Here is a 12,623-nt window from a genome sequence, read left to right on the forward strand (position 1 = left end):
AGTTAAAACTTCTCCTTCCTGAATATGTTCAACAACTACTACTACTACTACCACTGCTACTGCTGCTACCCTGTATAAACTGGAGGTTATAATGATGGGGTACAGTGGTGGCAATATCTTCAGTATGGTGTAGGGGCAGGTCTGGCTGTGTGGTTAAGAAGCTCGCTTTGCAACCGTGGTGTGGTTTCAGGTTCAAGTCCTAGTCAGCAGCCCTTTGCGTAACTCTCTTCTACTTAATAGACCTGATCTGACCAATGGCTTGCAAAGAAATTTGGCCGATGGAAAAAACTGTGTGGAAGCCCATTGTCTGTGTGTCTGTGTACACTATTCTTATTTGTTTCAGTCAATTGACTGCAGCCATGCTGGAGCGCCACCTTGAAGGGTTTTAGTTGTGCAAATCAACCCCAGGGCTTATTTCTTAAGCCTTGTACTTATTCTATCTACCTTGTTTACTGACCGCTAAGTTACATGGTTGTAAACACACCAACACCAGTTGCCAAGCAATGATGGGGAGACACACAAGCACATATATATATATATATATATATATATATACATGCATACATACCACAGGTTTCTTTCAGTTTCCATCTACCAAATCCGCTCTCATGGTTTTGGTTGGCCCAAGGCCATAGAAACACTTGCCCAAAGTGTCACGCAGTGGGATTGAACCTGGAACTGTGTAGTTGGGGAGCAAGCTTCTTACCACACAGCTATGCCTGCACCTACACACACACACATGTATGGCTATCATCATCATCATCATCATCATCCCTGTAGTTCGTGTCCCCTTAGAGTAGTGGACCCATGTGTTGTAGTGTGGTGATAGACCCTGTGTTATAATATTGTCATTGCAGGCGTGGCTGTGTGGTAAGAAGCTTGCTTACCAACCACATGGTTCTGGGTTCAGTCCCACTGTGTAGCACCTTGGGCAAGTGTCTGTCCTAAGAAGTTTACTTCCCAACCACAAGGTTTCAAGTTCCATCTCAGTGCTCAGCACAGTGGTCAAGTGTCTTCTACTTTGCCCTGGGCCACCAAAGCCTTCTGAATGGATTTGGTAGACGGAAACTGAAAGAAGTTCATTATGTAGAGATACAGTTATTCCACCCCAGTCCCCATTTGGTACATCCCATCATCCAACCGTTTTGTCAATTAAGGGGTCATTACTATTTCCAGCGTCCCTTTTTTTTTGTTCTATTTTGTCTTTTTGTTTTTGGTATTCTCTTTTTATTTTGTTGTTGTTTGTTTATAACTCATCTTTTTTCTTTTCTTTTTTTTTTGCAGAAAGTTGGCCAGAAGGTTCTTACCATGAAGAAACAAGAGAAGGGGCCCCCCAAGATGTTTGTAGTCGGCAGCAACAGTACCACGACCACCACCACCACGACAATGACGACAGCCACCCGCACAGCCACCGAAACGGTGGCGCCAATGCGATCGAAATCTGAGAACTCCGGACTTAGCACCATCTCTACATCCACACCGTCCTCAAGAAAGATAATGGGTGCCCCACTCAGCAAACAATATCTGAGCAAAAGCCACGAAAACCTAACCACCCACCAACAGCAGAAGAAGAAGAAGCAGCTTTCTCTGTTACCGGACAGACCAAAGATAAACAGCGGTGGGACCAGCGTTAGTAAGACGAGCAGCAACAAAGAGAATGTCCTCAAAGAGAAAGAGAAGAACGTGGTGTTTGCGAAACCAGCACCACCTACTGGCACTTCGGCAACAATTACCACATCGTCAACGACAGCAGGCACCACAACGACGGCATCTTCGTCGTCAACAACGACCAAAGGTGGAAGGAGTGCCACTGGGGTCAATTCAACCATCCGCAAAGCGTCGAGTACCCAGAACATTGATAAGACTGGCAAGGGCGTCTTCACGACGACGGGGTCGACAGGTTTACACACCAGTGGCAAGACCCACTCTTCGATGAAGCGTGCACACAGTTCACAAAGCATGACCAAAGATAAAACGGTGCGCAAGAGGACTTCGGCACCGGCTGACGTGATGGCGTACAATGCCGAGCTACTTGCCAATTTTGAGCGTGAGAAAAAGGCCCTGGAAAGCCGTATTTCCGAACTGATCCAGATCACTGAAGGGCGGAAAGCGGAGATTGAGAGGCACAAGTACGAGATAAGGAATCTTAAGGAACAAATCCCATCTCAGGATCTTCAAGAGGAATGTGAGTTCCTTAGGAATCAGAACAAAATTCTTCAAGAACGCTTAAAGGAATTTGGAATCTCTATTGAGCAACTCCCCGATGCTGAGAAAATTTCCATGCCAAAGAAGAGCCCAAGTCCGCCGTCGTCGAACCAAAGTGAACCTGCTAGCAAAGTGATGCCATCAAGCATAAGTTGTGATAATTTATCCAATTTTGACTCCCTGCAAGAACCTTGTCCGAGTCGTTACGACTATCCGATGTCCGAACCGGGCTTGACACTGGACGATCTGTGTGGCACACCAGAACACCCCTCAGAGCTGTCGCTGGACAATGTCGGCTGGGACAAACAGAGCAACAAGAGCAGCGACGCAATGAGTGAGGTGTCGGTGGCGTGCCTCACGGAACGGATCCTCCAGATGGAGGAGACGCACTACAGCACAAACGAGGAACTACAGGCAACACTGCAGGAACTGAGCGACCTGCAGGATATGGTGAACGAATTGACCGAAGATAACGAGAAGCTCGCAGACGAACGAGGCGTCGTGCTTGAGTCGCTGTGCACGCAGACGGAGAAACTAGAGCACTGTCGCACCCAGCTGGAGCACCTGAAGTCTTTATTGATCAACAGCAGTCTGATAAACAGCACCGAGCGAGAACAGCAAATGATTGATTTGCTGAAGAGCGCATCGATCGAGCGAGAGGAGATGTTGCGCAAACAGGACGAGTATTCAAATGAACTCCAGATGGCCATCACCGAGAACCGAGAGGCACAGGAACTGGTGAGTGCCCTTCGTGACAAGACACAGCTGCTCCAGGGTGAAGTGGATACGTTGACAGAAGAGAAGGAGAGCTCGGAGAAACTGATTTCCGAGATGAAACGGTCACTGTCCGATGACAGGATCGAGATGACCCGGTACAAGACCATGCTGGAATGCGAGCGGTCAAAGGTCGAAAAGCTGGAGCAAATGCAGTTGGCTCAGGACAACAAGTCTGACCTTGAACAGCTGCTGTTGACCACTCGGAAGGAGAAGGACGAGATGGAGATGAAGGTGACCAACATGACGGAGGAGATTCTGCTGTTGCAACGAGAGATGGAGAAGGTGCGCGGGACCCTGGTGGCACGTGAGGAGGAGGTGAGGGGCCTCAAGTCGAACTCCAAAACAAGGATCTCCGAACTGGAGCTGAAGGTAGACGCAATGCAGAAGGAACGTGTGGACATTCAGCAGGAGGAGGAGACACTGCGCGACCACATTGAACAGCTGGAACAGGACTGTGACCGTTACCGTGACGACGTGAAGAGGTGCAACGCGAAGATCCAGGAACTGCAACAGGAAATGAAAGAACTGCTTCGGCAGAAGTCGGTCGTCGAGTCGGAACTGCACGACGTTCACCACCGACACGAAGAGGAATCGGAAGAGTGGAAGCAGTTCCAGAAAGACCTGCAGGTGGCGGTGGTCATTGCTAACGATTTCCGTACAGAGACCCAGGAGGACATGGAACGGCTGGTCTGCGAGAATTCGTCAATGCGGGAGAAACTGAAGTCGTTGCAGAGTCAGCTGGGCAAGGCCAAGGACGAGCTGGACAACCTGAAACTGCGCTCGTGGGACGAACGGTCATCAAAGCCAATCTTCTCGCCAGCTGAGCTAAAAGGTAAGATGCTTAGCTCAGTCGATCGGGAGTTGATTGCGCTGCGAGAAGGCCGACGTATGGACAGCAAAAACCAAACGATGTCCGTGAAGAACCTTATCCGGTCGATCGAGGACCAAGTGAAGAGTGGCAACTCATCGATCCACTCGAGTGAGAACAGCTCTCGTCGCAGCTCATTGGAGCTCGTGGGCTGCCCCCTGTCCCCATCCAACAGCGACCTCACTGATGCCAAGTCCCCGACGACGCCCACTGATCTGTCACCGCAGGGGTCGTCGGAACTGCCACTGAGGTCTGTCTTGAAGCGACCCGCCGCTGAGAAGCTATCGCCCCTGCAACCGCTCGGCACGACGTTTGAGAAAGGCAAGGAATTGAAACCGGTTCAGCAGAACAACCGCAATGAGTCTGAACATTCGAAAGTGTCACCGTCCATCTCGTCTATCTTGTCGTCCCGGAGCAGCAGTAGGCGCAATAGTGGAATCTGGTGAGTAACCCTACTTAATCTTCTTCTTCTTGTGTAGAGGTGAGAAGTGGGGGTGGGGACATTGTTGTAGTGGGGTTTGTTGTTGTTTAGCCTTGTGGAGGCACAATGGCCCAGTGGTTAGGCCAGCGGACTCGCGGTTTCGATTCCCAGACCAGGCGTTGTGAGTGTTTATTAAGCGAAAACGCCTAAAGCTCCATGAGGCTCTGGCAGGAGATGGTATTGATAAGAATATATGTATATGTATATAAGAAAAAAATTGCCAATGTTCTGCGCCATGAGGACCAAAGACTTGAAGTATTTTGTGTTGCAAGACAGTGTGAGAGAGAGAATCGTGATGTCGTAGGAGAGAAATGTGTCTGCATGGATGATGGTTCACTTGCACTAAACGAGGCTGCAAAGAAAGAGGTTTGGAGACGCCACTACGAAAGGTAGCTTAATAGAGAGAATGAATGGGAGAAAGAGAGTCTGTTGAATGTCGATCCAGCAGAGGGACCAGCTATCCTAGTTGACGGTACCTTGGTAGATAAAGCAATTAAGAGTATGAAGACAGGCAAAGCCCCTGGCCCATCTGGCAGTGTCGGCTGTAGCCTAGTCATCTGTATAGTTAATCAGGTGATGCACGAAGGAGTCACACCCAATGACTTGGCACCTGTGATGTCGCAACTCATTTCTACAGCTGAGTGACCTGGGGCAACATGAAATAAAGTGTCTTGCTCAAGAACACAACAGGCAGCCTGGTCTGGGAATTGAACTCACAACATCCGGATTTTGGGCCCTATGCTCTAACCACTGAACCATGCACCTGATGATGATGATGATGACATTAAAAAAAGTACAGTGATGATGTTGTTTTGTTATGTGTTTTATTTTCTTTTCTTCTTTCTCCGTTCCAGCTGTACAGAATTGGAACGTAAAGAGGCAGCAGCCAAAGACCCACTGGTAGGACTTGCCAAACAGATGGGAGGATCCAAGCGGAATGCATTACTCAAATGGTGTCAACAGAAGACGCTCAGCTATAATGTAAGGCACATTCTACTGTGATAGGGGTGTGTGGGTTTCTCTGTGGACTGGTCTACTGTGCCATGGCAAGGGGTTTGTGTAGCTTGGTTTATTGTACTGTGGTAGGTGTGTGTGTGTGGATTTGTTTTTTGGTACTGTAATAGGTGTGTGTGAACTGGTCCATTGTAATGTGGCAGGGGTGTGTAGGACGTAGTTTATTATACTGCTGTAAGGGCTGTGTGTGGACTTATCTATTGCAGGGTTTTTTTTTTTTTGGTGGCGGTCATGGACTGGTATATTGTACTGTTGTTGGGGTGGACTGGTCTATTATAAATATTGTAGGGAGTTTGGACTAATCTGTTGTTTTGTTGTAGGGGTGTATGGTGTGGTATGTTGTACTTTGGTGTGGGTGTGCATGGGGATAGCTTTTTTGTACTGCTGTGTCTCTAGGGAGGTTACGGACCAGTCTATTGTACTGTTGTAGGGGATTTATGGAGTGGCCCATGTTACTGTATTATCGGTGTGACACACGCACACTTGAACATGTGAAGGGAGGTAACTTTAACCCAGTCTCCAACTAAGTCTCTCTACTTATCTATGTACCTCCCCCTCTGTCTATCTATATACCTGTTTTCCTATATATCTATCTACTTACTTTTCTCTGTTTATCTCTCTGTCTATCTATCTATTTATCTACACATATTCTTATATATCTATCTGTGTCTCTGTCTGTCTCTCTATCACAGAGTTTCCCAACCAGGGGTGCAAGCAGGGCTGGATTTATAGGGGGTCAAAGAGAGCAATTGCCCCCGGGCACTTTTATTCTTATCTAAGTTATTACTTTAAGGGGTGCAAGAACATATTAAAAGTTTTTTAGGGATGCAGAGCATAACATAAGTTGGGGACCACTGCTCTGTTAGTCTATCTATTTCCCTATCTGTCTCTCTGTATGTATGTCTATCTGTATCTATATATATATATGTGAGTGTGTGTGTATGTATATATATATATCAGATTGGAGCTTGGTGTAGCCATCTGGTTTCACCAGTCCTTAGTCAAATCATCCAACCCATGCTAGCATAGAAGGCGGACGTTAAACAATGATGATGATGATGATGATGATGAGTGAGAATTTACAAAAAAACAAAAGACGAAGATGGGGGTGTAAACAACAAACAGATGTATTAGTCTAACGCTTGGGAAGTGAGAAAGCCTTTTATGTTTCGAGCCTACGCTCTTCGACAGAAAGGAACTCCGAAATAAACAGGGAGAGAAAAATAGAAAAAGGTTTAGGGGCTTGCGATCTCTATATATATATATATTGACTGTCTCCTTATCTCTCTCCATGTATGTATGTATTCCTATGTGTCAATCTGGCAAGTTGGCACTTGTCTGTCTGTCCGTCTCATTCTGTCTCTCTCTCCTCCGCAGGGTGTTGACATCACCAACTTCAGCAGCAGCTGGAATGATGGCCTGGCCTTCTGTGCTCTGATACACAGCTACCTTCCTGAAAAGATGCCTTACGATGAACTGACCTCCGAAGACAAGGTAACCACCTCACACTCTGACCACTTTGCTGCTTCTTCTTCTTCTCTCTCTCTGTCTGTGTGTCTTGTAAGAACAGTTTAGGTAGAGGTGGTCGTGGTGGGGTTGATTATTGCTGCAAATGTTTTGTCTTTAAGTATTCTTTCATCTTGTGTCAGTCCTTAAGACTGTGGCCATGCTGGGGCACCACATTGAAGAATGTTCAGTCGAGCAAACGAATCCTTATTACTTACCTTTTCTTTCTAAGCTTGTGCTTATTCCGTTGGTTCCCTTTTGGTGAGCCACAAAGTCATGGGAACAAAAACAAGCCAACACCGGTTGTCAGGCAATGGTAGTGGGGACAAAAAATACACACACATACAACGGGCTTCTTTTCAGTTTCCATCTGCCCGATCCATTCGCGGCCCATGGTTACTACACAGGGAGACTGAGCGGGAACTATGTGGTCAGGAAGCAAGCTTCTTACCACACAGTCACGCCTGCACCTATCTTGTACGGGTCTACACGGCAGCCACGTGCCCTGAGTGATTGCTCAGGGTAGGCAGTAGGTAACGTTTATGTAGTAGAACACACACGAAAAATAAGCAGAACACAGATGCACGACTGAGTTGGAAGCAGAGTTACTTCTTCCTTTATATTACGTGGAATGTACGCAGCACGTGTACTACAGCAGTTCCATGCATAGCTTAAATGCCGAGATTGAGAAGCAGGGATGAATTATGCCTACCTAATCTACAAAAACATTCTAAAAGCAATTTCTATCTTTCAGCGGAGAAACTTCACGTTGTCCTTTGCTGCGGCCGAGTCTGTTGGGATTACATCAAATCTAGTGAGTATCTGCAACATCTACTCTTTACTTTCAAACTCTGACCTCCCCCATCTACATTGTTGTTCTTCTTCTCTAAAACATTGGACTCAATGCCTTAACACAATACACTTCTATACTCTCTGCTCTCTTTTACTGGTTTCAGTCAGTGAACTGTGGCCAAGCTGGAGCACTGACATGAAGGCTTTTAGTCCTCACCCACCTCAATAGTTATTTCAATCTGGTTTTTATATTATTGATCTACGTTTTTACATAAGAGACGCAGCCCTATTGTCAGGTTGCACTGGGTAACTATAGACGCACGCACACAATATGATGGTCTTCTTTCACAAGGCTTTGGTTGATGTAATGGGACTGCATCCGGAACGATGTCGTTAGGAAACAGACTTCTCACCACAAAGCCACGCGTGCACTTATATAAATGTGTCTGTCTGTCTGTTTATGTATTATTCTTAAACAAGGGCTTAGAAGTTTCAGCCATCCGCAGATGATGGCTTAGCTGGCCGAAACTCCGAAGTCACTGTCAACAGGGTTCTTGTAGGAGAATAATAAATTCGTCCTCTACAAAAGTACAGAACCCTGCTGTACTCTTTCACCACAACCTTCTCTCACTCTTTCTTCCTGTTTCTGCTGTACCTGTATTTTAAAAGGGCCAGCCTTGTCGCGCTGAATCTGCCCGAGAACTACGTTAAGGGTACACGTGTCTGGTGGTGTGTTTACGTCCCTGTAACTTAGCGGTTCGGCAAAAGAGTTCGATAGAATAAGTCCTGGGGTCGATTTTCTCGACTAAAGGTGGTGCTCCAGCATGGCCACAGTCAAATGACTGAAACAAGTAAAAGAGTTTTATATTTTATACCTAATTTGCTTATCCACAGAATTACCTCCACGCCCGCTCAACCTGGTCCCTCTCCTAACTTTACCTTTAGGAAGGATCATCCCCTGTAAAGACATCGGAGGCTAAGTTTGAATCTTTTGAGCAGTAACCGTCTTGTATATGCAGAATGTCTGGATCTCGTCTCTGGACTATATTTGTATGTATGTGTGTAGATATATGTAATATATGGTGTTTCCTCTTTTGCAGAATATCAACGACATGGTCGCTATGGAACGTCCTGATTGGCAAGCAGTGATAGCCTACGTGACAGCAATCTACAAACATTTTGAAGTGGACGGCAAATCGTAACCAACAACACATCTTCATTGATGGACGACAATGCCGGGTTCTCTATATGGGGACGTGGACTCACCCCTATATGTATATATATATATAGGCAATAAATGTGTGTATGGGGGGTGGGGTTCAGTATATGATGTCAAACTTCTGACACGGGTGTATGTTGGTATGGGTGTGTGTGGGTGTGGGTGAAAGGTTGCTGCAGTATGGCCTGTGTACTACTATATGAACAGTTTAAAGAAAAAACACCCTGGACACCGCAATCAACAGAAGAAGTACGCTGGGACTCCCGGCACCCCAGTGACTTTCTCTTAGCGAAATGAAGACATTTTCTCTCAATCATGGATGTTGATACACACACACATTTCTATGTATGTATATATATGTATATATATATATATATATTCATGGGTGTGAGTATATTCATATATACTCATATACACACACATGTGTGTGTGTGTATATATAATATATATATATATATGTCTCAGTAAGCCATTGCAGCTGACCAACTGTGACGCAAACTTCCAGACAGCAAAATAAAGCCTTGTGTCCTATCCCAGTTGTGCTGGAGTAGACACATCATCATCATCATCCTCATCCTCATCCTCATCAATATCATCACCACCACAGTCATCATCATAACCATCACCATCACCATCATTGTGACTTGTAGTTGTTGTTTTTTCTTTTTTTTTCTTCTTTTTTTGTTACTTTATGTCCAAAAGACACCCTTTACAGTCCCTGGTAGAAATTTTAAAACTCGATTTTAAATTCTTGGAAAATCAGTTTTAAACCTCTCTCTCTCTCTCAGTTTATGAAACGAAGCATTATGTTGTTGTTGTTGCTATTATAGTTATTTTCTAAACTTATCAGCTTGCTGGACAGAATGTTTTGAGGCGTTTCTCCAGGATCTTCTCAATCAAAATTCCGAGTTCAAATCCCACTGGGATCAACTTTTCCTCTCATTCTTTCGGAGTTAATGAAATAAAGTAATCGCTGAAGCAGCCTTCGAAATTGTTAGGGCTTCTGCGGAAATTCGGGGCAAAATGCTTAGCAGCAGTCAGCCCTCCCACCCTGAAATTGGTGTCCTTGCACTAAAATTTGAAACCATCAGGTTGTGGCAGTTGTCTTTTGTTTGTAGGGAAAGTCCTGAATGCATTCATAATGGTTCATTTCATGGAGCAGAAGGGGTAGCAAGTATGAGCTGGTGGGGCCAGGGTTAAGCTGGATCAGTGGAGCACCCAGGTAAGCTGCTTATCATTTTGTCTCTTCTCGTTTTCGTCACCTACATCTTCTCTTCCAACCATGCCCCATTCCATCAACTGTACTCCCTCCCTCCTGCATTCTTAATTTTTGGCCCCTTGTAGACTTCACTTTTATTTTCTCTTAATTTCGGATCAGGTGTTAATGGTTGTATGGCAGGGTGGTGTAATCTAATTGGGGCTTTTAATTAAATCGGGTGCCGTTGATTGACTAGGCAGCAAATGTTGCCAGCCAAGTGGAATTTGTGCTTTGCTGTGTTTCAGGGGTCATTGGTCAGCTAGACGGGGGCTGTGGGCAACGAGGATGACTCGATGCCCTACAACAATCTCTTTACACCTGCTACTATTAGCCAGGTGGAACTTGTGTTTTGCTACCAAGTGCATACCTGCCGACAGGTGATACGCAAATCACAGCTGCTTTTGGATACCGGTCATCAGTTAGACAGGGTTTGTGGTCAGCCAGGTGCCGTCTGTGCCCCATTCCAGACTCCCATTGAACTGATTGTAGAGGAAAGTGAGATGACCAAGCAAAAATACTCGGAGAAGCAACAGAGATAAGTCTCAACTTACATTATACAAGTAGAGGCTGGCATGGACGGGTGGTCAAGAAGCTTGCTTTGCAGCCACAGGATTTCTGGTTCGATTCCATTGCAGAAAACCATGGGCGAGTGTGTTCCATTTTTATCCCTAAGGCTGACTTGAAGCCTTCTCATTGAATTCGGTAGACACTGGGTGGGAGCCCTTCGTATATGTTTCTGTCTGTCCCCCCCAAACTCTTGACAACCTATGTTGGTTTGTTTGTGTTCCAGTGAATTAGCTGTTTAGCGAAAGAGATTGACAAAATAGATACCAGACTTAGAAAAATATGTGCTGGTGTCGACCTCTTCGACTAAATTCTTAAAGGTGATACCCCAGCATGGCCACAACCGAATGACTGGTGCAAAATATGCCTTGGCTGATTTCTTCTCGATCTGTGAGCCACATTGTTCTGCAGCAAAGGGCACAAGCTAAAGTACTCAACCGAGTTAAAGGGATTATAGTATCCTTTCTCCTGTAAGCGCAAGGAAACAAGTTGATTATATTGCTCCCAGTACTTCACTTATTCCAAAAGGATGAAAGACAAAGTCGACGGGGAGATTTAAACTTGACATTTCGTCCTCCTTCACATCCTTGGTGGCATTTTATCTGACACACTGACAATTCTGCTAGTTTGCTGCCTTTAAGGATGATGACAATCCTTTCTGTTATTGGCACAAGGCCTGAAATTCCGGGGTAGGGGTATGGTTGTGATTACACTAACCCCAGTACACAACTGGTACTTATTTCATTGACCCCCAAAAGAATGAAAGGCAAAGTTAACCTTGATGGGATTTGAGCTTGGAACATAAAGATGGATGTCCAAACCTGCTGACAGGTGATACCCAAATCCTGGCTGCTTTTGGACAGCATCCATCAAGTTAGACAGGGATTGTGATAAGCCAGGTGGAGTGTGTTGCAGTCCGTATCCCGTAAATTAATTTATTGTAGAGGAAGGCAAGATGACCAACCCAAAATACTCAGAGTAAAATGCTAAGGATCCTGTCGGCTCCCTGTGATCATAACCCTTTCTACTCTAGGCACAAGGAGGGGACTAGTCGATTACATTGACTCCCCCCAATGTTTCACTGGTATATTTATTTTATCAACCCAGAAAGGTTGAGCGGCCAAGTCAACCTTGGCAGAATTTGAACTCAGAAAATAGTGGCAGGCAGAATACCACCAGGCACTTTGTCCAGTTTGCTCACCGTTCTGCCAGCTCACCACCTGACGAATAATACTGTTTCTAGCATAGTGATGACATGGCCTTTGGCGGGGGGCGGGGGTGGATTGCTTGATAATACTGACGAGTGTTTTGACCTTAAAAGGACAAAAGGCAGCATTGGCCCCAGTGAGATACGACCCCAGCAAGTAAGGGGATAAGGACTAACACCAAAAGGCATTTCTTGTTTCTGGTCTTCCAGTGGTTCCATCCTGCTACTTCGTCTTTCCATCCCAACTCTTATTCTTCCACTTGTTTTTATAGAATGTTTTTTTTCGTGATTATTATTGTAATCTCATTTATTTATTTTTAGTTCAGGATGTTCTGTGTCTTCTTGTTCAATGCAATTTATGTTAATAGGATAACCAGTCAGGGTAGTGGCCCTCATCCATCCACACTCGGATGAAAGCCTCTCTGACCATGAGTGACTCTTTTACTGCAACACACTGGTCATTCTTAAGGGGAGGGGGTACACACACATAAGTAATAATAAAGATAGTCATGCTGGAATATTTACTTCATTTATTACTTATCCAGGTAGAAGTCTTCAATTTTCACAGGAAATGAAATATAAAATATTCACGCTGCAACATTCAAAAATGTCTCTTTCTCTCTTGAGAATGCTTGTAGTTTTAAGATGCATCGTCAGTGATATTTCTAGGGTCTCTGATCCGTTCGCAGTTATCAGATCCCTCTTTTCTTCCCAATAGCAGCTTGTAGTTTT

At 45.3% G+C, this 12,623-nt stretch overlaps 1 protein-coding gene across 3 annotated transcripts in view; it reads left to right on the plus strand.

The window, feature by feature from the left end:
* The window catches only part of LOC106882469 (cytospin-A), a 44,515-nt gene extending 31,898 nt beyond the window's left edge, over nucleotides 1-12,617 (plus strand). For all 3 annotated transcript variants that reach the window (XM_014933154.2, XM_052978139.1, XM_014933156.2), the window contains 5 exons: nucleotides 1,285-4,292; nucleotides 5,186-5,312; nucleotides 6,723-6,839; nucleotides 7,606-7,665; nucleotides 8,744-12,617. In XM_014933154.2, the coding sequence (XP_014788640.1) occupies nucleotides 1,285-4,292; nucleotides 5,186-5,312; nucleotides 6,723-6,839; nucleotides 7,606-7,665; nucleotides 8,744-8,845 (3,414 nt within the window). In that variant the 3' untranslated portion in view covers nucleotides 8,846-12,617. The remainder of the gene's footprint in view (nucleotides 1-1,284; nucleotides 4,293-5,185; nucleotides 5,313-6,722; nucleotides 6,840-7,605; nucleotides 7,666-8,743) is intronic.
* Nucleotides 12,618-12,623: the final 6 nt, after the last annotated feature.

The sequence above is a fragment of the Octopus bimaculoides genome, chromosome 30 (genome assembly GCF_001194135.2).
Source record: "Octopus bimaculoides isolate UCB-OBI-ISO-001 chromosome 30, ASM119413v2, whole genome shotgun sequence".
Taxonomy (NCBI): Eukaryota; Metazoa; Mollusca; class Cephalopoda; order Octopoda; family Octopodidae; genus Octopus; species Octopus bimaculoides.